The 27,480-nt window shown below is 42.1% G+C and overlaps 2 protein-coding genes across 3 annotated transcripts in view; one reads left to right on the top strand and one right to left on the bottom strand.

Annotated features, from left to right (window-relative positions):
- Nucleotides 1-97: 97 nt before the first annotated feature.
- Nucleotides 98-16,365, top strand: LOC112560254 (zinc transporter 9-like). 2 transcript variants are annotated; one of them, XM_025231956.1, is made up of 18 exons: nt 98-222; nt 1,103-1,238; nt 1,509-1,946; nt 3,788-3,890; nt 5,090-5,182; nt 5,701-5,783; nt 6,076-6,170; nt 6,662-6,723; nt 7,517-7,619; nt 8,233-8,288; nt 8,620-8,755; nt 9,143-9,182; nt 9,312-9,383; nt 10,316-10,526; nt 10,916-10,978; nt 11,802-11,928; nt 12,108-12,221; nt 13,959-16,365. In XM_025231956.1, the coding sequence occupies exons 2-18, from the start codon at nt 1,136-1,138 to the stop codon at nt 14,001-14,003; spliced, it is 1,944 nt and encodes a 647-aa protein (XP_025087741.1). In that variant the 5' UTR covers nt 98-222; nt 1,103-1,135; the 3' UTR covers nt 14,004-16,365. The 2 variants fall into 2 exon arrangements, with proteins under 2 accessions (XP_025087741.1, XP_025087740.1); XM_025231955.1 differs by having other exon boundaries at nt 170-231.
- A 1,703-nt stretch (nt 16,366-18,068) lies between these two features.
- The window catches only part of LOC112559691 (protein dachsous-like), a 45,100-nt gene continuing 35,688 nt past the window's right edge, over nt 18,069-27,480 (bottom strand). The window contains exons 17-21 of the mRNA XM_025231025.1: nt 26,633-26,694; nt 23,985-24,320; nt 23,577-23,748; nt 22,531-23,227; nt 18,069-22,003 (exon numbers count right to left, since the gene is read on the bottom strand). Coding sequence (XP_025086810.1) covers nt 19,892-22,003; nt 22,531-23,227; nt 23,577-23,748; nt 23,985-24,320; nt 26,633-26,694 — 3,379 coding nt within the window. The 3' untranslated portion in view covers nt 18,069-19,891. The remainder of the gene's footprint in view (nt 22,004-22,530; nt 23,228-23,576; nt 23,749-23,984; nt 24,321-26,632; nt 26,695-27,480) is intronic.

Raw genomic sequence — 27,480 nt, 5'->3', positions numbered from 1 at the left:
AGCTTAGCACGTGATCACAACATTTTTCATTATTGCCTAATTACGTACTATTGTATATAATTACTATACATAGCTTTAAAAGGCAGTTATCTAAAATTTCCAATTTAAGTTAAAGAAAAACAGATTAATTTGTAAAAATCGAATCCGCTCATTGTAAGGGAAGTCACTCTATTGTCAGTCATAGTAATGGACATTTTTGTGCAGACTGAATAACAGGTTTAGGTATTAAACGCGAGTCTGTGATCACCTAACAGTTAATTCAATATACAAGAATAAGAGAATAACGTCATTTTACGGATGATTTTCAGTGTTCATTGACAATTATTAATAACTGATTCATGTTGCACAGGTTTATGGTTTTGACATATCCTGATTTTGATGCGTTGCTGTGTATGGCTAAAAATTATGAATTATGCCTTTTATTTTGTTGGACAGCCTTATAAAACCACAGAGTTAGTTCTTTACCGCTATTTCTACATTTGAAAATTATTTGATGGATCTCTTAACCAGAGTTTTCCATAGTTAAAACCTACCATTAAGGTGACACGTATCGCGCTCAAAAGACTCCTTTCATTTAACTTTTGATGCAACGAACATGAAATCGCACAGCAAAACAAATTTGTAGGCACAGGCAGTCATCATAAATGACAACGGAAATAAATTTGTCCAAATGTCCAGAAACAGGGAAATCTATACAGTCAAGATATGTTTGTGTCATACTATCTTGATGATCGGGTTTGGTTTTAAGGACTGGAAGAGAGAATAAAATCATTTGCAATTGTTACATCATCATTTACTAAGCAGTTATGTAATAGTCTCTTGTTCCACTCCAACATCAACATTCAGGATATGCGCAAAATGTGATTACATTATATGTTCATCCATCCTTACTAGAATGTGTGTTTGTCATGCACATGTGAGACAGAAAAAGAGGAACTAAGTAGCATTTTACTTCCATGACCAGTAGGCTTCATAGAAACTAGCATTCTAAAGATTTTATGTTTTTGTTGGTGAGGAAAAAATGAGTCAGGACTACCTCTCTGATCGGACATCAGAATTAATAAATTTTCTGTTTCTTTTTTTTTTGTTTTTTTGTTTGAAGTAATCACAAGCTTGGATTAGGTACACTGCAAGCATGTTGCGAGCAGCCTTGGTGTATACTGACTGGAGTCAGCTATTGCAGGTGTGGGCAAGGGCTCAACACAAAGTTGTGTCGCGCTCGCTGTATGTCTGCCCAGGTAAACAAGAATTAACACATTTAGAACAGCTGTTGATTTATTAAGGCCAGCAGCAGATTATTGACCAGTGAAGGACTTTTAGTTTAAGATATGTCAGCTGTAGCTTCTCAAAAACATTAAAGAATCAAGATTTATGTAATATATTGTAGCTATTTTGGTAGAACTGACTAAAAACTGACTTTTTTTTCCTAGTCATTTAAGTTAATATGATATTCTTTTTAAAAAACTGTCTGATTCCATGATTGTCCAGTGGCTTCCTTTGTTTTGCAGGGTGCAAACGCCAGCTGTCAGCACTGAGGCTACAAAAGTCACTTGACAAGAATATCTTTTTAGCACTGTTGGCAGTACCCAGCCCAGTGTTCATGCTGTCGTCTGCATCCTACAGTTATAAGACCACCACAGCATGGGTGCTTCAAAAGCCACATAGCAGAGATGCCTTTCTTTCATTATTGCCTGCTCCTGACCAGATATGTAACTTCAACACATCTTGTAGGTTGCACTTCTGGAAAGATCTGGTGCAGAACAATCAGAAAGAAACTCCTTCAGAATCAGCTGCAGTTGACTTGCAGACCTCCAATACACAGCTGTCAGGAACGTCAGCTACACCAGTAAAAGACAAAAGTTCTGACAGTGGCACTTCTGCTGGAGGAGGAACCACTGGAAGCTCTGCACCAGAAGTAGATCAAAAGTCCCATAAGGTCTTGACAGGTACAGCTTACAATATATTTCCGAATACACAAAAAAAAATGCTGATAAATGCTCACTGTATTAAAAATATTTGCCGACAGTATTGCTAGGAGTGGAAAAACTTAAGTGTTAAGTTAATGAAACAAATTTCTGGCTAGAAATAGACCTTGGATATTGAATGCATGTATGTATGTTTGCAAGATCTTGTTACAATTTATAATTGCTAGATCTTGTTGCTGTTGGATCTTACTACAGTTGAAAATTTAATTACTTTGATACTATATTTGATGTTGATATAGTTTCCTTTTTCACAGACTTGAATCTTGAGCAAAGAACTTTAGTGACAAGTGTCTGGTGGAGAACACATTTAGGGACTTTTTTCCACTTCTTACAATTTTACTGGTTGTCATGGTTTGGGTGGCACTACAACAAACTGGCACCAAACAAATATGCGTTCTTTCAAAAAAAATCACAAAACGATTGCCTGAGGTTGTCCAAATCATGTTATTTAGCTGTTGAGTGGCTCAGGACTTTACAAACTACATCTAATAGATACAAGATACAAGATACAAGACATCTTTATTGTCTATGGTCACAAGAGAGATAGAAATTTTTTTTTGTTGGGAGCTCCACAAAAAAAAAAAAACCAACAACAACCTATAAACCTATAAATACAGCCTGGTCAGTGGATCTATGAGCTGGCTGCTGCTATCTGAGCGGCCCAATCCTTGTTGTCAGGAAACGTACACCAAAATGATCGTCACTTGTCCAAATTCACTTGGCAAGTAAAACGGCCAAAACGACACAGTAAAGATTTCATACGACACAGTACTAGTTGTTTCACATATCGTGAACTCCAAGGCCCAGTCGTTGTTTACGAATATGCACAGCCCTCCGCCTTTATTTTTTCCGTGTTTCCGTTATTCCTGTCATGCCTAATCGTAGTGAAACCCTCGAGGTGGACGTCCATTTTGTTGCTACTAAGCCATGTCTCTGTAACACAAATTATGCTGCTACAGCGATATTCGCGGTCGCATTTCACCAGCGTAGCGAGTTCTGTCATTTTGTTATCAATGGAGCGGGCGTTGGTTAAGGTAATCAGCGGCGGTGGGAGACGACATCCTTTCCGTCGCACTCTGTTCCTGGTCCCTCCTTAGATCCTTGCAATTCCAGGAGTAATACATAAAAAGATGTCATACCTTGTCTAGGTGAGGTTACTCCATAAACGGGTCAGTACCGCGCCGTATCCAACATCAATCGACACTACCCTCTAATACACACACAAATCTCACTCGGGAGTTGTACACTCGTGACTCAGCACATCTTTCTCTCTCTGTATCTTGGGCCTGAGTAACTTTTCACAACTCTGTCTGGCCAAGCCTACCAGTGAACAGGGTTCACTAAACACCTTGTCAAATTTTTAACCTTTTCCCGTCTATAATTTCATACATTCAACATACACTCGACATACACGTTTAGTCACTGAGCCACCAAAGGGTTAAACACACACACACAAAAAAACAGGAGGCACGGACTGGTCCGTGACACTGGTACTTACACGTTTAGAATAATATGTTACTTTTTCAAATTGTGGATTTTATGTTCTGAAGACTGAAGGAGTAAAGAGGTGTGTTGGTACTCCATAGCTTATTTGCAAACTGCTTGCACACAGGCCAAATGTGATGGGATAGTAAACTGCATTGTGGCTGTTTAACAAGCTATGATGGTTTAGCAAGTTGCCATGTTGTTGCTCAGCATGCTATTGTTATATAGCAAGCGACAGCATGGTTACTCAGCAAGCAGTGGTGGTATAATAAGCCCTGATTGGTAGTACAGTAGGTACATGCCCTTTGTTCTTGCAGTGAAACCAAGGCCTCGCAGATCTGCACCTTTAGACTACTTGTACACTGGTAATATCTACATACTGCCAGTACGGGCCATGAATGAGTTCCTGCTCAAACCAAGGTGAGCAGCAGGGTGCCATATACTAACCATGTCATCATCATAGTTTATTTTCACATCTTAGGTCTTTCCAGCTGATGAAGTTTGCTGACAACATCAGTTTACAGTCTCATCAAACACTATTTTGAAACTGCTTGTATGTTCATCTATTAGAAGTCAGTGAAGACCTCAACTTTGTGAGAATGAGTTTGTGGAGCAGTTGGTCCAGAGGTGACTGATGGGGCTGATCCAGGACTGAAAGTCTCTCCCACGTGTGGGACAAGCATGGAATGGTAGAGTTCTCTTGAGGATAGATGTTCGGGCTCTGTGCACTGCGTGTTTCTGGTCTGCTGCCATGGTGTGTCTGTCATTGCTTGGTGTCTGGAAGTTGACCATGTGGTGTTGTGGTGCAGCAGTAAGTCTTCAGCTAAATGAACCTAAGACAGAGAAGAGGGTGATTTTCCCAGGAGGACACTGTGGTCCTTCTTCTCATCATTGGTGAGATCATCGAGCCTGTGAACTGCTAGTACATTTCCCATAGCCTGAGATGGGAAACATACAGTCTTTGTTATGAAAAATGTGTGACAACAGCTCTGCTTGCTCAGCCCGGGACTTCCTGGCACACTTCTACTGGGCTGTGGTTGAGAGCATCAATGTTTTTGTTCTGTATTTGGCATGGCTGCTCTACAACAGAAAACGGACTAAACAAGATCAGTGGCCATAGTCTTCTAACCCATATTACGATCAGAGCACATAAGGTTATGGTTCACAAGCCCCACCTTCCGGGCAGTCTCTTCAAACTTGTTTTTTCTGGAGCCCTTTCAAGCCAAGATGATCTGTCAGAGGAACAGATTTTATTGTCAGTCTTAGCTGTGAATGATAGCTGGCTTGCTATATTTTAATGTGCTTTTTTTCATCTTTAAATTTGGAGTGTGGTATTGTTATAATTGTGTGTGTGTTTTGGTAGGGAAGAGGTATGGATCTGTGTGGGTGTGGGTGTGGGTGGTGAGGATATGTGTGTGTTGTTTTCTGTGGCTATCACTGTAGCATATTTTGTGGATAGTCATTTGGAGGAAATCTTATTTTACCTTAAATAGTAAATTTTGTAGTATTCATGTGCAAACAGAAATTGAAGATTGTGCAACACTCCAAATGTGTAAGCTGGAATGCAGGGAGATTTTAGCAGAGAGAGACATCATGTTGTCCTGTTTATTGCTGTACAGTGATTTGGAGGGCTTGGCTAAATACTACAGGAGAAGCCCATATGATTTTGGCCCCAAGATTACTGTATATCTGCGATCTGATGTAGAGGCAGTGTACGTATGACTTTTTCATCTTAAAAATTTCTTGCTTTAGTACTGATCATTTCTTCCTAATGAGGGAATTTCTCTCTTTTCATATCTTAAAATAGAGGTGTGTGTGCGTAATAATCACATTTATATAACGCCTTTCTCCAGCATCAACCAGACTCGAAGCACTTTACATATAGGCACAAACCTTTTTAGTGTAGGCATCAAATGCACCTTCATGAACACGCATGCATAATGCTCAACAAAATATAAATAAAGTTGATTAAAAGAGCGCTTTACCCACCATCAAAGGCAGCCTCAAAATGCCTTAGAAAAGGAAAAAACCCATACAGACATAACAGTAATCATGGATGCTGGTCTCAAAACAAAGAAACCACTGTGTGCTTCTGTAGTATAGCCACTCATGTGGGGGGTGAATGCCATCAGTAAGGTGCAGTCAGCATAGATATTTCCATAAATATTTCGTGTATTGCTAAATAAAATACCTTGATTATATTTTATATCCTAATTGTTATGTTTTTCAGAGCAAAGAAAGTATGGGGAAGTCTAGAAAATGTAGCCAAAGAGAAACAGAAAATTGCACGAATGGAACGGGCCTCCAAAAAGTGTAACTTCTACTTCTAATCATGCAAATGCTTAGTCATTAGAAAATTTCGAAATAACAACCACATCATGGTCTCATCATGCTAGAAGCAGCATTGGAATTTTCTGTGGTGATGGTTAATAATAGCCGAAACATTTTTTTTAATTCTATTAAAAATCATCAGGTTTTGTCAGTGTAAAGAATGTGCTTTGAGAACAGCCAAACTGTGAAGAATCTTATGTTATTACATTTAATGCTGGAAAGAGAGTTGTCCAACAGTCCAAGGTGGTTCAATTTTTTCCTGATTTGATTTCAGATGACATATTCCACATCAGGGCAATCCTGGATGAAAACAAAACTGAGTCTAGTGTTGGGGATGAGAAGCCATATGCTTCTGGGGAGGAACGTGCGGTTGGTTGTATTTTTGTTTACAAAATTAGAAGAGTGACTTTCTGGGTAGTTATCAATATAGTAAAAATGGTTTTAAATGAAAACAAAAAAAAATCTACAGGTTACCATACCTTAGCAACATAGGCAACTAGAGGCAAATCTTGGTTTTATAATGCTTTCAGTATTCATATTAAAATAAAAATGATTATAAATTTTTGTCAGTCATAGTAAAACAAGTTTTCATGCTTTGTGGTAGTTATAACCAAAATGCTGATAATATTTATAACCATCATAACCAAAGTGATAATTTATATCCATCATAGTCAAAGTGGTGTTAATATTTTCTGCTGTTATATCCAAAATTTAATTTGAGTAAAATGATAAGTCACAAGTTATAGTGTCAAAGTGATGATAAATATATTTGGCAGAACCAAACCAAAGTTATAGTATTTGTGGCACATAAGCAAGTGATGATATAATCAACACAATTAACATTTCTTACATGTTTTCAGTCAGAAGAGGTTAACTTCTGGAAATTGGGGTCAGCCAAGGTGGTCATGTCGGCAGTCTTTGTGTAAGTCACCTGTGCATATACTTAAACTTGAAACAGTCCTGACAGTGTTCAGAGCGTCTTCAGGTTATTTAAGATGATACCAGATAAATCTGCATGCATTGTGTTTTGGGTGGAATCAGCTGTAGGCTAATCAGAGGGCATTGAAAAGTCATTGTCTGCAAGTATCATTAACATAAACTGGCTGTAGAGGAGGAAACAAGATGCTGTGCTGTACACAGTTTGTGTCAGTGTCACATTACAGTACTGTAGTAACTAGCACTTAAGTAGAACACACTGAAGGCACGAATTTGGTGGTATGCCAAGCTGCGATGTAGGGCAACCACAGGCTGTTTTAAAGTCAGAGAATGGTGCAAGACCATATAGGTATTTGCCAGATTCTTCAGAACAGCACATCCAGAGACAGAAGGCATTATAGCTTTGTTAACAGTCACATCCAGAGACCACATCCAAGTCAAGGACCTCATTACTGCAGAACTAACAAGCATATTGCCATGACACTTCCAGGCACCTTGCTTTTTAGGACTTTTGAAGAATTAATTTTGGTGGCTCAGTGGTGCAAGGAGTTATCAGGACAGCGAGGATATTGGGTCATGGGTTCATATCTCACCTCTGGCGTGCATTCTTGTGACCGATCCACCTGTTTACATAAGGTGAACACCTTGCAGCAGGGTCATGTAGCATTACAATAATTCAAATGCAACTTCCATTCGCCTATTTTCAAAAGTTCTTTTCTGGTAAACTATGGTTGTACTTCATTGGCATGTGATGTGGCTTATGGCCATTTTTTATTCAGAAACGGACTGAACAGCATCCTGAAGTTTTTTGCCTGGATCTACACTGGGTCGCACAGCATGTTTGCAGAGTTTGTCCATTCTGTAGCAGACACCATGAATCAGGTATGTTCGTAAGACAGTGCAGACTGCAAATCTGCTGTCAGCAGACACCATCAACAAAGGGAACAAACATCTTAAAGAGCTTGCATTGAAATTGTGCTGTTGGGCAAGAGCAATGTAAAGAAATTTGTGACATGGCTTGTTCAGGTTTCAGAGCTGCAGTTGCCCACAGCAGCTTAGTAATAACTGCAAAATATAATGCTATGGCTTTGAGTGTCTGTTCAGTTTATTCCTTATTACTCCTCGAAGGACATAGGACTGCGGGCTTTGAGTGTATTGAGAGCTAACTGATATATAGGAGTGTATATAGCACAGTAACCAGTGTTTGCAGTTCACTTTTATAATGAACTTAGATAATTTCTTTTATGGTAACGATGAGAACTATCATTGTCTGTTTTAGCACTCATGGCTTTATCACTGCTGTATTGCCTTTCTTGTTTATAAGCTTTTAGGAGTGTTTTTTTCTTCAGAGACAGTTAACAATAATAGCTCTTTCATCAGTAGTGTATCCCATGACAATAAAACATCATGAGTGCTTGAAGCTTACATTTGTGAACCTTTTGTCTGCATTCGAAGCTAGAAAATGTACAAGAATTGAATTTTTATCTTCTTTCAGGTCATCCTAGGTGTTGGGTTATATCACTCCATTAAAAAACCTGATGTAGTCCACCCGTGAGTAGAGTTTTGGGAGAAGTTGCAAATCATTGTACTTTAGTTCTGCATTATTGCCTTCACTTGCCAGAATATTTTGTGTTCGCAATTTGGTAATGGAAACATAATTTTATGTATATATAGCGAGCAGAGAAAAACATAGATGTCACCATATTTAGTGTGCATACAAACTGTAACTCTAACAGCACTGGAAATAAAAGTTCTTCCTTCAAACTTGGAGTGCACAGTACACGTAAAACCAGACTTGATTTAATGATGCCATCATCTAGAGTCTAGACCTTTCTCATGGCTACCTGTTGCCATTGATTGCAACTTTTGTTGTGTGGGATAGATATGGCTACAGCAATCTCCGCAACATCTCATCACTCATCAGCGGAGTTGGAATCTTCTTCTTTGGTACTGGACTTTCCTTTTATCATGGCCTGCAGGGCCTCCTTCATCCAGAACCCTTGACCTCTTTGTCCTGGGTATGTTTTCTTATCTGTAGGCTGGATTAGGCAGCAATGAAAAATATTTGTGAGAAGTTAGATTTTGTTGTAAATATTCTGTAATAGTTTAAAAGTTTTAGATACTCAAGGAAAAGCAACATTTAATAATAATAAATGCTCAGCATTAACTACTGGGAATAATAAATGCTCAGCATATACTGAGCATAAAACAGTAGTTTCTGCTCACTGTTACTGCAGAATCTTCTGCTCACTGTTATTTGAATGAACCATGGAAACTCCTGCATTGAACCTGCACACAATTCTGTGTGGTACACTTAAAAGCATGTCTGAGCTGAGGCAGTGTTCACCAAACATGGTAATTGGGGAAATTTTTCTCTTATGATGTTTTGAGTTTGTTTTTTTCAGGGCATTGGTACTCTGATGGGTGCATTTGTATCAGAGGGAGGTGAGGCATTTATCGTTATTAACAGATTTCATAAAAACTTTTTTTCTTACATTTTATATTTAAGTTGGCTTTTAAAGATATCTGTAACTGTATTGATGTGAAATAATTTGACTGGGCTCTTTCTTACAGCTTCGTTGGTCATTGCCATCAATCAAGTGAGGAAAAGCTCTCAAGCCATTGGTGTGCCCTTCTGGGAATATGGTATGTATGTTATATGTATGTGGTATGTATAATATGTACATGGTTTGTTTAACTCTTGCCATACAGAGCTATTGATTTCAAAAATACAAGATTGAATGCTGCCCTCTATATAATAACACTCAGTTTATTTTAAAACTTTATACTAAAAGTTATTTTATTATTGTAGGAGTACTTTAAAATGATTGAAATTTATGTAATTGTACTCGAGTAACCACGAGGTCTCCCATCTTTTAACAGCTCTTTGATTTCAGATCTAGTCAAAAATTTCTGATTCTGAATCTCTTGTTGTCTGTGGTGAAGAGAATATGGAAAAAGAAAAGAAAAGTAGTTTTATTTCTTCAAACTATGCAACCATTGTTCGTGACAAAGATATGCATGTTAAATTCTTGTTTACTTTTTATAACTGCCAACAGTTGCTAATAACATCTCAAATAATCTAGCATCGATTTTTGCAAAAAGAAATTTCATCGTGGTTGCATTTATAAGACCCAGACCATTTTTGTCATCATTTTGCACCTGGAAAGAAAGTTTTTGTGTGAGAACCTAAAATAAAGCAGTGTAGGCCATCAAAAGAGTATGCACATTTAAACAGCAATGTAATTAGAATTTATTTTGTGATTGCTAAATTGTAGTTATTGTCATTAGGAGGCTAAAGGCTTGCATTTTCTTAAGCATTATTTTAGCCCTGTAATATTGACCCGCTTGTGTGCATCGTATATCCCTCTTTTCCTACACCATGACATGGTTAATTCATGGCTTACTGCAATTCTCTTAACTCTGTGTAGACGGGGTATTGCATATTAAGTGCTGTTGCTCGTGGACAGCTAGACTCGCTATGTAAGAGCACTATTGCTAGACATTCAGAGGTGAACACTGTAACTAATGATGTCCTTAAGATTTTCACATGAGCTTAACCTGTTAACTTCATACAGTCCGCAATGGTGTGGACCCCAACGTCAGTGTGGTGCTGCTTGAAGATTTGGCAGCAGTTGGAGGTGTGACTGTCGCTGGTGTATGTATGACCTTGAGCCAGGTCACTGGATCGTGCATACCAGATGTCATGGGCAGCGTCATCATTGGCTGTATTCTTGGTGGTGTGGCATCTTTTATCATCACAACCAACTCCAGTGCTTTGGTGGGCAAGTAAGGTGGAACAGGATTGCTGTGCTTTTGCTTGAGTTTTTTGGTGGGACATTTTCTAACAATGAAATCATCAGTCTTTTGTTAGACCCGTCACTGTCAACTTCTCACCCTCTTTAATCATCTTGTCTTCCTTATCTCTTGATTCCTGTCTTGTTGATAATTAAGTCTTGTTGCAGCAATTTTCCCAGGAATTATGGAAAAAGTTGCAATGTGCTATGTGTCTCGTCTCAATCTAGGAACCGGTAGAGAGAGGAGTGGTGTGTAGGGATGGTGGTGAATGCATGAGCACTCTACAAACACAGAGAATAAATAACCGAATATTTAGGGCTGCACCACCCTCTTGCATCACATTAGTTTCTACATTTTGAATTTTGTTCTTATCTCTGCAGGTCCATTCCTCTGCACATTCGTCAGAAAATCAGTCAAGAACTGGAAGCGGACCGAATGATCAGGTCAGTGGTCTGACTTCTCACAGTCATTTCCTTATGCTGACAAATGGCTGATGTCTCATTGGGCTTTCCTAATTATCTAAACAGCTACAAATCACAAATCTGCGATTTTCTTTACTAGAAATTTTCTTAAAAGATGATGATCATCATAGCTTACATAGTGTACTTCCCTTCTTGTCATGGAGCTCAGTGCACTTCAACAAAACAACAGCAAAGTTTGTAAACTACAAGAACAAAGGAAGAAGGAGAGGGGAGTAAACCCCAAGCTGTGGAGGTAGGGTTTTAAGGCTAGCCTTGAAAGCTTCAAAGGTGGTCACTATACAATCCACTAGGGGTGAGACATGTCAGACATCAGGTTCAAAGAAGGAAAAGGAGCTGACTTATGTCACACACAGGAAATCTTAACAAACAGATGGAAATCACAGGCTTGATCAGCAGGGCAGAGCCTCCCCTTATCTAGTTAGCTCTAAGTACAGCTTTACTATTGTGTCCTCAATAAACAGATCTTAGACAAACATAGAATCAAGCCCAATTTCAGCATTACACTGAGAGAGTTTCAATGTACAGATCTTTTAAAGACAAAACAGAGATGTATAACTTCATCATTACATTCAGAAATCCTCAGTACATAGATCTTTTAAAGACAAATATATACAGAGGCAGAGGGGCATTCGGTGGGAAACTACTCATATTGCCATTGTAGAATTTTTTTAAAAAACTGTATCTACTTTTTCTAGATTTCATAAAATGCATATCTTTATGTATCATATGCAAAAGTGATGGATGTTTTATGTTCTTCAGCTCAGTGAACAATTTCTGTTTCCAGATCATTGCATGATATCAAAGCCACACATATGGGAGGGCAAATACGCTTTAAAGCAGAGGTTGACTTTGATGGAAAGGAGATCACACGGGCCTACCTTTACAAGCAAGATTTAGAGAAGTTACTGCTTGTGAGCAGCGTTATTATTACTATTGTTATTAATCTTTTGAAGACTTTAGTCTGTTTCAGTATGGACTAGATTCATATGTCTGCAGCAGAGATTGTATTCACTTTTTGACAGTCTCTGTAGAACGGTGGTTTACAAAGTGGTGTGATGATTTTCTTTTTCCTTTGTATGGTTAACTGCAGGAGATGAAAGAGCTGCAGACAGCTGATGATGTGGAAGCTTTTATGCTGAGGCATGGAGAACGCATAGTTGACATGCTTGGTGAAGAAGTGGATCGTATTGAGAGGGAGTTGAAGGTAGAGTGAAGAATGCATTGAAGTAGTTCTGAAGAGAAATGTTCAAAAGACAGCTTAACTTTCTTTATTGTGAGAGTATAGAGTTAACAGGCTTATGAAAAAATAAATTTGGAGGGGAAAAATTTAGGAATGGTAGGCATACTGAAGAATGAAAGTATGAAGCTGACACTGGAGGAAGAACAAGGGTGGATTAAGTATTAAATCAAAGTACTGAGGCATAAAAGCAGGAATCTGTGCAAGCATACAATGAGAGCAAAGTGTTGGCAGGGCAGGAATGTGAGTGGAAGAAATAAAAAACACCTGAAGGCTCAGTGCTGCTGTTTTACCTAAGATCACAAATCTAAAGTTATTTCCTTCTTAAAAAAAGAGTTTATGTCATAATGTAAAAATAAACCTGTCAAAACAGCTTGATGAAACAAGACAGCATTACTGAAGCATGGCGTTTTGGTCTTTTTCGTGTAACTAGGAGCAAGCAGTTTATAAAGCAGTATTTATATTAGCAAGGGAGAATGTGAATGAAGAAGTGAGTAGGTGGTTGGGCGAGTAGGGGAGATCATACATGAATGTGTGGTGCTGACTCCTGGATGCCAGATGCAGATATAGATGTTGCTTAAGAAACAGGTAATTGTTATTATCTTATGGTGTCCTGTGATTGTTGCAACACTTGTGCACACCTTATCTTGCATACTGCAGGACATTGGCATGTTTTCACATGCAGCACAAAGACATTGGTATGCTATCTCACTTGACACAAAGACATGGGTATGTTCTCTCACATGACACAAAGACAACCAAAATCTAACTCTTCAGGCTTTTTCTACTTAAACTCATTTGTTACACAAGGAAATCAAAAAGGTTTGAGATGTAGATCACTAATGGTGGCAGAAATGCATATTGTATTCAAATACATGTATCTATAAATTTAAAGACAACCATAGTTGACCCACTTTATAGAGTTTGTTCAAAATGATGTAATTTGCAAGAAATAGATTTTTTGTTTTCATGTAATAAATCCAAATGAAAGACATTAAGTGGAAGAGAGAGCTAATGTCATGAAATTAGGTTACAAGGCAGAAATTTAAAAAAACGAATGACTCAATGTACATAAACATAATGGGTAAATATTACAGATTTTATCAAAATATTATTTACGAGCATATTGAACAGCAAGAGCCACCTCCACCAAACTTCACAGATTGTCCATCAGTCATTTAACCAAAACAATGTCCTCAGCTCACAACGTCTCAGTATAGGTTGATGTCCTTGTCACAACTCAATGTTTTTAGCAACTCTTGGGTTATATAACAAGGTTACATGCAGATAGACACTGCCTTAATAAATACACATTTTTTTTATAGAAAAATCTTTAGTCTAAGAGGAATTAAAATATTAAAAAAATCATTTAGAATAATGTGTGTCCTTGTGACCACAAACGCATCATTACCTTCATCACAACCTCTGGGAAGGTACAGTTTTACTTCCTAACATGTACTCAGCTATGGCTCTGTGACTTTAAAAGTGTTTAGAATAGATAGGGTCAGCTACCCTTCTAGAATATTCTGTGCATTTTAATCCAAGATTCCATTAATTTCGCTTTTTAAAACAACCTTGCATTTGCATGTGCATCCGAACTTGGACATGGTGCAAACATTCTAACTTGCACTCAACTTTTTATTCGATACAAATACTGTGTCATCTGTCAGTGACATTGATTTGCTTGCTATTCTCTTTATGCAGAAAAAGTATCCTGCACTCAGACATGTCGACCTGGAAGCCTTATGAACAAGTCCACAAAAAGTTTTGGGGTCTCCTCTATCACAGCTGCCTTCTTTATGTGTCAGTCAGAGGAAGTATGACCCAGATTCCTTTTAGATAATATAGAACTATATCATAAAAGACTAAAATATTGATTTTTTCACTACATTCTGATAAATTGAAGATGTATTATCTTTGTATTTCTTCTCTTCACTTTCTGACTGTGATTATATGATGCATGCACAATTAACAATTTATCAGCAGCTTTACTAGCACAGTGCAGTTACATAGTCAAAACCTAGTCATAGCAAATAAAAAAATTCCAGTTTAACTGTTTATTTATGCTTTCTCCTTTGCAATAGGTTTAGTAGGTGTACCAAATCAAATTGTCCTTGATCAAAGTCATTATTATTGTCATCCCTACTTCTATCTGTTCTGTACACAGTGAATGTAAAGGTAGTGTGATCTGGAAGCTTAATTCACTGTTTTTATGCTTTCTAAGGAAAGAATGAAAAGACCTTCGGTTGCATATTATGAAGATACAATGCTTTTTAAAATCTCCGCCATCAACTTGCAGAACATAGATGGGTGGTTAGGGTTATTGTCTTCATGGCCACAGTCCAAAATGAAATTGCTGGCAGACTGCAAAATACTCTGTACTGTTGAATGCATTCTGAAGAGAACAGCTGCAATGTTCTTGTGTGTAACCCATGTTTATGTTGTACTTCCAAATATTAATATTTAATTTAAAAATGTGGCTATAATTGAAAACATGGTGGTCAGATAAGAAATATGACAAGAGAGCTGATGCTGACAAGATCCTGACAAATAATGATGTTATTTGAAGCTCACATGTCTGTGAATACTAGTGTTATCTGAAGCTGACATGTCTGCAGATGTGAAAGAAATGTATACAAGTGTATATAAGCTTTTGCATCACTTTTTACATCAGTGTGTTAAAAGTTGTTGATAGCTTTCAAAGATTATTTGTTTAGAAAGTCTAGTAATCAGATACAGAATTTTTCCAAATTATGTATTATGTATATATATTTCAAAATTATGAAAATTTATTTGCTTGTTTGTATTTTTGACATCTCTCAAAGAACTGATGAGAGAAAAAAGATTTTTAAAAACTTTGAAGTGTTGTCCTTATATCATGCTTTAGCATCCACCTCTAGTCTTTTCACCAATGCTATCCACTGCCTTTAGACTAGAGACAGTTTGTGACCACATTTTCCTGTAACACTTAAAATATGTCTCTTCATGTTACACTTAGGTAACTATTAGTTATGTTACAGGTAACACTTAAATGTCGTATCTTGTCCTTTGAACTGTCATAAATAACAATTGGCTGTGTCACTCTAAGGCAATACTTACTATATGTCATGTCCTTTGAACTCAGCTGCTTCCCCATAGTGCTGTTTGGTCTAATGCTAGTTCATCATTGTACATAGAAATTTCTGTTATTATTTTAGACATTTATTTATACTGGTAAAGTACAATGCCTCACAGATGTTAAAATAAAACCCACCTAAATATATTTAATACCTTAATATGCTTTTTAATAATCAGTAATTAGTAGTGTGAACTTTTGACTTTACAACAAATACAAACTAAAACTGGAGAAAGGTACATATTTTAGCTTTAGATTCATGTCAGCTGAAATGCTTCAGGAAAGTCGACAAGAGACAGTATGTCACAGCATATTCCAGAAGCACTTAAAATTCAAATCCACATAGATGCTAAAAGTTCAAACAGCATATAAGCCAAGAACAGGTTTTCATAACAAGTCACCAGAGTGGTGAGGCACAAACAATAGAATCTCACCATCTCAGATCACAACAGCTTTCTTGAGACATTGTTTATTCTGAGACCAGTTGTGGAAAAACAAATTGAATGAAAGCCATAACAAGTTGCAAGAAACAGGCAGACAGCTGTGTGCTATTAAATAGATTGTTGGCAGCTCGAGTCTCGATTATTATTATTATTTTTTTTTTGTTGCAGTATTTTCAATCATAGCCGATCATAGTAACTTGAAGAGATAATTAACATGCATCTAAATGCAGCAGTGAGATTGTGTGAGATCAATAGGTAACTTAGAGAAATTATCAACATGTAGCTATACACAGCTGTGAGGTCATGTAAGATCAGTAGATCACGTGGAGAAATAACTTGTAGCTATACATAGTGGTCAGATCATGTAAGAGAGAACAAAAATAGAACTATTTCTGACAACCTGTGCTCAAGGAGACTTTTTTTTTTCACTTACAGGTCTGTACAGCGAGTTTCCTTTTTGTGTGTGTGTATTTGTAATTTTGCCTTATTTTATGTGGTGTATGGAAGGCTGAAATTAAAGTTTGAAATAAAGATTTAATGTTGGGCAACATCAGAACTAAGGTGAATTGCTGTGCTTTGCAAGCTGTTTACATTGTGTTGTGCATGATTGAGACATTAGGTTTATTATTGGTTAGTGTATTGACCTGCATGGAACTCATGGAGAGACGTGGATGGCAGCCATGCAATGCTTTCAGACAAGTACAAGGTAGAACATCAAGACTTTTTCTGATGACAGGTGTTAGGAGACTAGGGCTATCTGAATTGGTGTGAGTGCTGCTTGCCCACTCTTTTGACAATTCTCTACAAGCTCCGCTTACTCCCGGTGTGGAGTATGTGTATGCTGCTGGCCTCTCAAGCACTCTTCTTGCCCTTGGGATGGGGAGGTTGAATACCCGGTGGGTAATGCACTTCACTGCTGTTTCTGGTCCTACTTCATCTAAACTTCCAATCTGGACTTTCCATAGGTCAAAGGTCTGTCCCGTAGTTGGAGATGTCATGCTTATCTCACAGGGCCTTGTTTTGTTAGGACAGTTCTCATCTTTTTTTTTGCTCCTGCCTTCCCTTTGTCCAAGCTAAGGGGTGAGATATTCAACTGCCGGGTCAACCAGCTAGTGTCCCGGGATCAACGTGGGCAAGTACCAAACAAGCTAGAGTACTCGAAAGCCGGCCATCAGCTACCCCGGGTGTCTATCAAGCTGTTCCCTGAAATGACGAGGTGATCAGTGCGCACATCAAGCTGCTGTGTTCCCATGCTACAGGGGCGGGTGGGAGAGGGGTACCCTTTGACGACTTAAAATGCAAGGAAAATTATAACAGCCTAAGACAAAATTTATTAGAGCAAGGCAAAAAGTGGAATGAAATATGCACCAGTTCTGTCGTTATTCCTCAAAAGACTTGTGAACAAATATTTCCGTACTCTGAATTTTGATATTATATATGTTTATCAATTTATAGCTTGTATTTGGAAATATCTAACAACGGCAGTACATTGAAAGGAAATATTTAACTCTGAAGCCTAAATGGTACCGTAATGTCCGCCCCTTAGGTCACTCGGTACACAGCACTGTATTTTGTGAATAGTTTGAACATTTCTTTTATTCTCATTATCTCCCCTTGGAGCTCTTTCTCCAGGAGTTTGAAAAAGCGTGGAGCCCGAGTACCACGAGCAGTAGTGCCAGCGCGGAGGTGGGCCGGTTGGATACCCGAGTAACACATTTTGTCCTCAGTCTACCCTGATGTCGGGAATGGGTATCTGACCACAGAGACCTGGGGAAGGCATAGCAGCGAGGGAACATGGAGAAAGTGGAGATCTTGTAGATCGTGTCTCTTGACGATTAAAACCAACCCTTCATTCTGTAATAACTGACAAATGTTTCTCACATCCAAAATCCCACGTTACAGATTTTTCAACTGAGAAGTTCATCTTTTTTGTTTGCGGCAAAGGTTTCAATAATCACTAGCGGTGCCGACAATGGTTCCCGTGGACAGCGCTGTTCAACAGGGGAGAGAATGATAGCGGCTCACCCAGTCTTTTATCCCCCTCCCCTCTCAATCTTTCCTCTGTGTACCAATATTAAGTTGACATTTCTTTTAATTTGTAATGATCACCTACCCCACTAAGCGTTGAAAAAAAAGTAGACCAGCAAAGTATTCCATCGAGATCGCCCAATTGGAAACTTTGAGATATCTTGTCAACCGAAGTTAGTCATGTGACGTCAGACAGACCACGTGATAAAGAAAGACAGCCAGACGTCCTGACAGTTGATGGTTTATTGCAGAAACGACAGCTGGTCATACATCCCATGCGTCCCTACAACTCGCCCAACGTACCAACATCAACATCAACGTACAAACATCGTCTTTTGATTCTGAGAAACAGCGCAGTCACAGTTCTTCCAAAAATAGAACGTCCAACGTGTGAAATACTTCAAATACTTCATATTTACACAATTTCTGCAAAAGCCTGTTGACCTTGTAACATTTCAAATCCTGCAGACATTAAATTTATCAAAAAGCTTCAACGAATTTGCAGAACACATGGTGTGAACACCTCTCATGCCAATGCTGACGATAGAAGTCGACTTACTCGAGATATATATATACACTGAATATCATCTACTGTAACACCCATCAATCTGAATTTCAGTTTCATTCACTACGGTGCACTTATGTAGGCTACAATTACCTTTCATACCATCAGACACACTGCAGGCCTGACAACAATTATCCTCATTATCACCCTGTGGTTGGCAGGACGCTGGCACACTCTGGAAACGAAGCGTTCAATGGAAGCACTGTAAGCACATCCACATTACAAAATAGTTCTTGTCATATCTGCCTCCCAAGTCCGTGTGAAGTGTTTGTGACCAGACACCCTAGCTACACCGACATACAGTAGCAACAGATGACAGAAGACATGAAGAATGCAACACCACGGACATGTTAGTCGACAGTCTGGTCTGACTCTCATCTGGCCACGACACTGCAGGTGATGATTGTTTATCGTGCAAATGAGTTGATAACGAGAGACAGAGCACAAACTAACAGTAAGCAGACATCAGGAGGTAAGGATGGCACCGTTGTAGGTCCCAGCACTGAGTATTGGCGACTGCTTGCTCCCCCGACACGGAGCGATGGTGAATACAAACACACCTGTGCTCACCTGTCACTTCTCACCTCAATGGCCTTGATCTTTGGCTTGCTGCCGCTTATATCACAATAAATACAAGTCACACAGCTGGAAGAAGTCCCACAGTTTACTATTTGTCTCTAAGTCGGATGATTCTTTTAAACCATGAAATCTTACTTGCAGGTGTTACACGTTCACACATACACACACCTACACACCTACACGGACTTGTGGGAAATACTTATGCGCCAGCGGACTTGCATGCACCCGAGCAAGCAGGCGAGCACGACAGCGTAAGCACAGTACAGGTATGAAAGAGCTACACGTGATGCAAACATTTCATGCAATCACACACACACAGACACGCTGATCATTTGTTGACATCGGTAACACACCAACAGCCATGCACGAGCTCACCCTCCTCACTCCATATCCGCTCGCCAAAGTCGCTCACTCACATCCGTTGTTTTCAGTAGTTTCCAGTGTCCATCACACGCATACTCTGTGCTTATCATTCGTTGCATAGCAACAAAAGGTAGTCAGCCATCGATTGAATACAAGTCTGACGTCACGGGTGTCAGGAGGCGCGAGGTCGTCCACCTCCTTCGACACGTGACGATAGTCCAGGCCCACCTGTCACACTGCCGGTCACGCCTGCAGCCTTGAGTTCTTAAACCAAGAGGTCATTCCTGCAGAGGTCAGTGACATCTCAGGCTCGTCTCCACACCAACCAGTCAGCTGGCCATCACATCACAGTACTTCCGCTTGGCAATCTTCACACACACACACACGCAGGCACACACACGCCTGGTGCATTCTGCGGTTTTCTCAACACATTGCGTGTACACCTGTGAACAACTAAGCCAATGTGAACACAACTTCACACAGGCGTAAGCAGTAGAGCCAGCGTGAACACCCTTCCAACACCCCCCGGTTCCCTGCCCACCTCTCATATCCTGAACTCCCTCTCCGAGTCCGAGGAAGCACTGAGAGTCACGTGGCCGTTGCTGCTGCCCGGATGCGGCGGGCCGCGGTGACCAGGGTGGTTGTGCAGTTTGTGGTGTGGGATGTGTGAGACAGCTTTGCCAGGCGTGTTGTGTCCAGAGCCGTGCGCGCTGCTAGCGTGTCCGCTGGTGTGTCCGCTGAGGGCGGGGGAGATGGAAGGCGTGCGAGCACCGAGCGGGGACAGGGAGGGAGTGAACGAAGGGGTGAGCGCGGGGGAGGTGTAGCTGGACTCGTAGCTGATGGGTGAACGTGGAAGACTGGGAACAGAAGAGTTCATGGCGCTGGTGCGCTGTGAGCGCGCGCCGGACGAGCTGGTGCTGGGTGCGGAGGCTTGCCTGACCCCGCCACTCCCACTGGCCTTGACCTGTACGCTGCTGCCCGACCCTCTGCTCCCCGCCGCCACCGGCTCCACCACGGGGGGCGGGGCATTGGTGATGAGCGGGGGCGGGACGATTCGGGTCTGGGGGACGGGCAGTCCTGTGCCGCTGGCGATGCGCCGCTGGGGAACCGTTTTGACCGGCTGCTTCCGGGGCGTCAGCGACTCGTCCTTGAGCTTGGCGATCTCGGCGAAGACGTGGGCCAGCGGTTGGTACTGCGGTCCCCAGTCCAGCAGGTAGTCCCAGTTGTAGGAGCCCGAGTACTCCTCCTCGCTGTTCACCACGTTGGACAGACTGGCGGCCTGGTGCGAGCCAGGCTCGTGAAACATGCCTGTCAGGCCTACGGGGCCTGCCGCCAGGTGGCGACTGGAGCAGTCGATCATGGCCACCTCCTCGTCCACCTCGGTGTCCGTCAGCTTGTCGATGTCTACCACACCTTCCCCGCCCCCTTCGTCGGAGAACTGGTGCATGCTCTCCACCGAGAAGGCGATGTCAGCGCCGACCTTGCCCCCTGCGACCTTGCTGACTGGCGGCTTGCCGATCTTGCTGGAGTCGATGCCCAGGCGGGCCAGGTACTCCTGGTGCGTGGTGGCCGAGGGTTCTGACAGCGTGTCGTCGTCCTGTTGGATGCCCGAGTCCGGCATGGTCTTGTGGCGGAAGCCCGCGGAGTTGGTGAGGTAGCTGTTGGAGTTGATCTGGCGAATTTCCTCGTCTTCCTCTTCCACTTCCGCCGACCCGCGGCCGCTGGAGGCCGAGTTGTTGGACTGTTCCGACATGTCGGAGGAGGTAGCGTTGGGATGGCCGCGGTGGCGAAAGTGCAACACCTCCTTGTACATGGTCGGCACCTTCACCTCGTCGGCGGGAGGGGCGATGATGCCGGGCACGTTGCTGCGGCTCATGTACCCCCCACCGTGTGTCGGCGGGAGCGGAGGCTGCTTGCGCGTGCGGCGGCGGCAGTAGAAGACCAGCAGCAGTACGACCACGACAGCTGGCACAAGCACGCACACCAACACGATCATGGCGACTGCCACGGCACTCAGCCCCCCACCCTCCATCGTCTGCGACGCCGGCACCTGGCAGCCGGGGCACGTGCGGTCTACCTGGATGTCGCACGACACCGTGCTGTACAGCGACGCCTCCAGGCCCGAGGACACGCGCACGGTCAGCTGCTCGCTGTCGTACCGCATGGCGCGTTTGCGGCGCTGCAGGCCCTCCTCCCCGCCGCCAGGGGGCACGTCGTCGTGCAGCGTCAGAGCCACGCTGATGTTGCCGGACAGTGGCTCCACCTGGAAATAGTCGCTGGGCGTGTCCAGGGAGTACACCAGGCGGCCGGCCGCTCCGCCATCCTGGTCCGTTGCGGCCACAGTGCCCACGTAGCGGCCGGTCTTGGCGCTGCCAGGTACGGTGAAGGTGTAGGTGTTCTGCCTGAACATGGGCCGGTACTCGTCATCGTCCGTCGTGCTGATGGTCACGCCCACCGTGTCGCTGCGGTTGTCGGGGTCGAAGGCTCGGATGGTGATGTTGTAGGTGTGGCGAAGCTCGGTCTCGTAGTCGAAGGTCCGGTTAGTGGTGACCTCACCGGTCAGGGGGTTGATGCTGAAGAAGCTGGCGTCCTTCTCCGGCACGAGCGAGTAGGTCACCTTGCCGTACTCTCCTCCGTCCTGGTCGTTGGCGTGCGCCTGCACACGACACATAACGACACCGTTACAGACACCGTCCACCTCAAGTGACGAGCACGTGCTCTACGAATGCCGGCTTTTTGTTATTCACCTTGAAACAGTTGTCTTTAAAATGAACGATCACCCTCCCCTCCTCACGGGTTCATGATTGTAGGGAGGCGAGGAAGACGAACGATCAATAAACCCAATTGAATTAATATATTAACAACAACAACAGCAACCTAGCAGCGACAGTTACGCCCCCTTTAAACCGCTGACCCTGACGACCTGTCAAAGTTTATGAAATCGAAGGAAGATATTTTTAGACCACGGCATCGTGCGGAAACCACTGAAAACGAACTCATTATTCTCACTTGTCATCGTCAATCGTTATCATTTTCATCCCCGATCATCGTTATCGTCATTACAGAGAACGTGTCGTCACGCTCCAATAGCTCTGGTTCACTAACGTTCCACGTGAGGCTGAATTACGTTCTACGTCCGAGCAAGCTAGTGACGTTTAGTGACGTGCTACGTGCTATGTGTACCTGAAATACCGTGTGGCCGGTCGGCTGGTTCTCGGACACACTCTGGTAGTAGTGTGTGACGGGAAACTTGGGCCAGAACTCGTTCACATCCGTCACGTTGATGTCCACCGTGACGAAAGCAGAGAGGCGAGGATCGGAGGAGTTGCAGAGGGCGCAGTCCACAGCGCGGATGATGAGGCGGTGCCAGGCCCTGGTCTCGTAGTCCAGCTGTGTGAAGACCACCAGCCCCCCAGTCTTGTAGTTGAAGAAGACGCCGTCGCTGTTTCCGGAAGTGATGCTGAACTCCATGTTGTCGTTGGGGGCGGCGGTGGGCCAGTCGGCGTCGATGGCCTGCAGGGTGAGGAAGACCTGCCCAGCCGTGAAGTTCTCCGCCAGCGTCACGCTGTAGCGCCGCTGCACGAAGGACGGCGGGTTGTCGTTGTCGTTGATGACGTCGATGCGCACGGGGGCCGTGGAGTTGCGCGGTGGCGTACCGCGGTCGATGGCCATGACCGTCAGGTCGTACAGCTTGACCTTTTCGTAGTCCAAGGCGGCGTTGACCAGCACGCGGCCGGTCGTACTCTCCACGTAGAAGGCGGCGGCGCCAGGGCCCGACAGCACGAAGTGGACGTTGTCGCTGCGCCGGCTAAAGTCGGCGTCCGTCGCGCTCACCTGCAGTATCACCGTGCCCTTCTGCACAGACTCTCGCACTTGAGCCCTGGACACAGATCATCGCATGTCTGATGTCATCATCGACTACCCAAGTAAGACGTGGAAAGAAGGGAAGGAATAATAATAAAACAAACAAACAAAAAACAGAAAGGAAAGATCAACGCGCAGTCGTCAGCCTGTCAACAAGTCCATCACCTGTACAGCTGGTGTGGGGTCAAACTATGATCAACCACAACCGCACATTCGTGAAAACAACAACAGGTGAGCGGAGAAGGCAGTTAATTCACACGATCACGTGCTACTGATTGACCTGTGACCCACAGTTACATGATGCACTTACTAAACGTACATGTCGTGGAAGACACGAGGGTGAACACAAGTGGATGAACACTTACGTGTAGTTGCTCTGTGTGAACTCTGGTCGGAACTTGTTAACGGCCGCCACCTGCACCTGCACGGCCACCAGGGAGGAGAGGGGAGGGGTGCCCTTGTCTCGCGCCATCACCACCAGCTGCACCACCGTCTCCGCGGATGATGACGTGATGGTCTTGTTGGTGTAGATGGTGCCTGCAGCACACAGCCATTCCTTGCAATATTTTTGTACTTCTCAGTCTCTCTCTCCACCGCCATCCCCCACGTGCGATGGGGAGGTGGTTGTGTGTGTGAGGGGGTTGGGGTTGGGTGGTACGAGCGGCGAGAAAGTGTGACGTAATGAGTGAGAGACAGAGACTACGTTGAACGAGCGAGACAGAGAGAAAGAGAGCGAGAACAGTGAAGGGGAGAGAAGCAAGGCCTATGCTGACCGTTGGTGGGGTCGATGAAGAAGGAAGGCAGGGAGGCGGCCACCAGGCTGTAGGTGATGACGGCGTTGTTTCCATCGTCGGCGTCGGTGGCGGTGATGGTCAACACGGACTGCATGGCCGGCGTCTGCTCCGCCATCATCACCTGGTAGCTCTGCTGCAGGAACTCGGGGGCGTTGTCGTTCTCATCCTCCACAAACACCTCCAGGATGGTGGTCACAGTCGTCTTCCCGTCAGTCACCTGCACATCGCACAGCGCGTCAGTCAACATCAACATCGACTTTATTTTAACGGAAGTCATCACACAAAATCTTTGGTCACAAACGACAGCAGCGAACTCTGGACCCGGTTGCATTGCTCGGGCGTAGCTAGTCCCCTGCTAGTCCCGACTAAACCCCCTTATACCCGACTAGCTAGTCTCCTCACTTACGCCGGTTGCACTGCTCTGGACTAGCCTCGCGACTAGCCACGTCCGAACTAGTAACTACGGACTAAGGGTTTTACAAAAACCTTCACGGGTTTCCACCGCGAAACGAAATTTTCACGCGGGACATCACTCTAATCTCGAAAATGTCAGATGCTAAAGTGAATGACAAATTGAAAAATTAAAACGTCTATGGATTAATAGTGACAGTCGCTGGCAAATCAGACGTTGCTCTTGTCAAAATTTCGAACGGACTGCAACTGAAAGAAGCAGCCGGAAAGATGTGGTGAGGACGGGTGTGTGCCCAGTCGTCCGGCCAGAACGATCAATGCATGAGGTAATAACTGTTTTAGTTTTTTGGCATGTAAACAACCACAAAACTAATGCATAAAAAATATTTTTCTTTTGGATAGGTTTGGAATCAATTTGGAAAATAAAGTATCGCTCTGGGATGACAGGTTGCAATTTTGTTATTTTCAGGCAATGAAGAAAATCGCTCCGCGAGTGATAAAACACAGTCCACAATGTAAAGCGGCCCTGTACAAAATGAAGTCACAACCTAAAAACAGATTGCAGAGTAGATTGATTGATGCCAATCCTAAACTTATGTTTGGGTTGCATAATCATGATATGTTTCAATAACATGTTACTCTCAGCTCTTGTTATTTAGTTCCTCTTTGTTTCTGTATTTGAATTTATTCTTTGTTAGTACTGTTGTGTATTCTTTATAGTTCATATGTTGTTTGTTTTCCTGTTCCTTGCATGTTGTCCCCATGTTTGGTTCTTGTTCTTAAGAGCTAAGAGCAAGCTCCTTAGGAGGGGTATGTGCTTTACAAATTTGCATTTATCATTATTAATCCAAGTTTCAATGGCAATGAGTTGAACACATCAGTTACTAAAAGATATATTTAAACTCTCTGTTAATTGATCATTTTGGTCTATTCTATAGCCAGTCTCTTGAATCATGGCAAGTTTTTTTTGTTCTTAAACAATCTGTTAATAGTTCTTAAATTCATTAATGTTAATTTTTATTTTACTTTATATTGAAACTTTAGTATCACGTGAAACTTACTAGCTGTAGTTCTTTTTTGTGATGTGATTCAGTTAACTTTTCAGTCTTAACTCCTCATGCTGAATGCTGTATTAGATCATGTCACTGTTAGCATTCATGTATTGGTTGATGAATTGAGTGCAACATGTATGTCTGTTTATGCTTGCATGGCTCGGTACCAACATTGTTTCTAACATGTTAACAGTCATGCACATATTTTATGAGGAAAAAAAAACAATAAAGAAGAAAGTGCAATCTAAATCCTTTGTCTTTGAAAAAGGAGCTGACAGACGTTGGTATATATAAAATTTTGTTGTTTTGTTTTTTTGCCATCTAAAAGTAAATTCTGCCGGTACACTAGTGTATTAGTTGGTTGCATTTCTGGTCGAGCAGCAAAGCGAGAAATGTTCATGTTACTGCTCTCTCCCACCTATTGAAATGAGCTCGTAGACGTATTTCAATAGCAGTTCAAGTGGTTCCCTCGTGCTAGCTTTGAGTTCAAGTGTTGATAATGGAAAATTGGTTCTCAGGTTGAAAAGGTGAATTGAAGCCAGGTACAAACATAATTGTTAGTTTCATGTGATAATCTGTTTTTTGACATATTATGTATTTATTAAATGAAATATTTGTCAGTACGCAATTTGTAATTGCCATCTCATGACATGTCTCCAGCAGTTTTGTAACCTAGAGGACCAGTGAACCCTTTAGATCGCCTCCAACATGAGTAACCATGTCAGGAGCTAGTGCTCCTGTCGGCCATACTTCTAGGTCATCAAAGACAATAATGCCACTTGACCATGGCAAGTGTGTGGTTCCAACAGAGGGGAAAAAAACATGTGCACACTTATAAAATTCTTATAGTAGACAACTGTAAACGCATAAGAACACAGATGTATACATGTGGCTCCAAAACCTACGCCCATGTGTGCATACTGAGCCACACAGAGATATTTCAAAACTAAGACAAAACTATTTTCATTGCCAACAAAAAAATCTCTTTTACTGTAAAAAAAATATTTATACAAAGAGAAAAAGAAAAGAAGAAGCTGCTTTGAATTATCTGAGGCTTCAGATACGAAAGTTTAAATCACTTTCTAGAAGCACATTTTTTTCCCAGTTGGTACCCTTCTTCATGTAAGCCCTGATTAGGGTAGGATTGTCACATAGAGATCACACGACTTCCATCATTCTGGTCCCTGCCCTTGGTAACCTTGTTGGAAAAGTGAAGTCCCTCTGTGCTGTAACATTCCAGATCAGGGATAACATACACTGTAATTAGTAATAATGAGTGAGGTGGTGACCCATATCAAGAAAATCAGTGTTCCAGTCAGTATAGGAACATTTTGAAGCCTGTTCCTGGGCTAATTAATAACTAGCGTGTTGTGCCTGATGAGTTTTAAAGCTCCCAAATTGGGTTTGGGGATGATTCACCAGTCTCCAATAAATCATCAACACCTTTTGGTTTTCTAGCGCTTTCATGTTTGGATGCGCGACTTTTTGATCTAGCCACGACATCCCTTCCATCAGTAATCACACCTTCCTGTGTATACCATTAAAAAAATCAAATATATTATTTAAAACTTAGTTCCTATGTCGCCATATTTGAAACTCTCTTTTTGAACTGGTTCACCAGGACGATCTTGATATACAGATAAGCTTTTAAAATTTACTGACAAGGCTGGCTGGATCTACAAATATGACAAACACTGCATGTTTAGGCTGTTATTTCATCCAGCACTGTCATCTTAAACTTCTTAGGAGGACTTATGCATGCTGATTCACAAGTTTTAGCTTATCTTAGAAAAAGACATGTCTTAATTTTAAACTTTTTGAAATTATGCCATACAAAAAATTGTACGTTTACCATCAAATATTAATAGCTGCTAGGAGAAGGATCTGCTGAATAATGGGACTTTCTGGCTTTGTTCTTGCACTTTAAGGCTATGTTGACCTCCATAAAGTTTCAACATTATGATTTAGTCTATCATTGCTCATTCATTACAGAATGATCATACTATTACTTT

The sequence above is a fragment of the Pomacea canaliculata genome, linkage group LG3 (genome assembly GCF_003073045.1).
Source record: "Pomacea canaliculata isolate SZHN2017 linkage group LG3, ASM307304v1, whole genome shotgun sequence".
Lineage (NCBI taxonomy): Eukaryota > Metazoa > Mollusca > Gastropoda > Architaenioglossa > Ampullariidae > Pomacea > Pomacea canaliculata.
The sequence above is the reverse complement of the archived record's forward strand: the minus strand, read 5'-3'. Positions and strand labels throughout refer to the sequence as shown.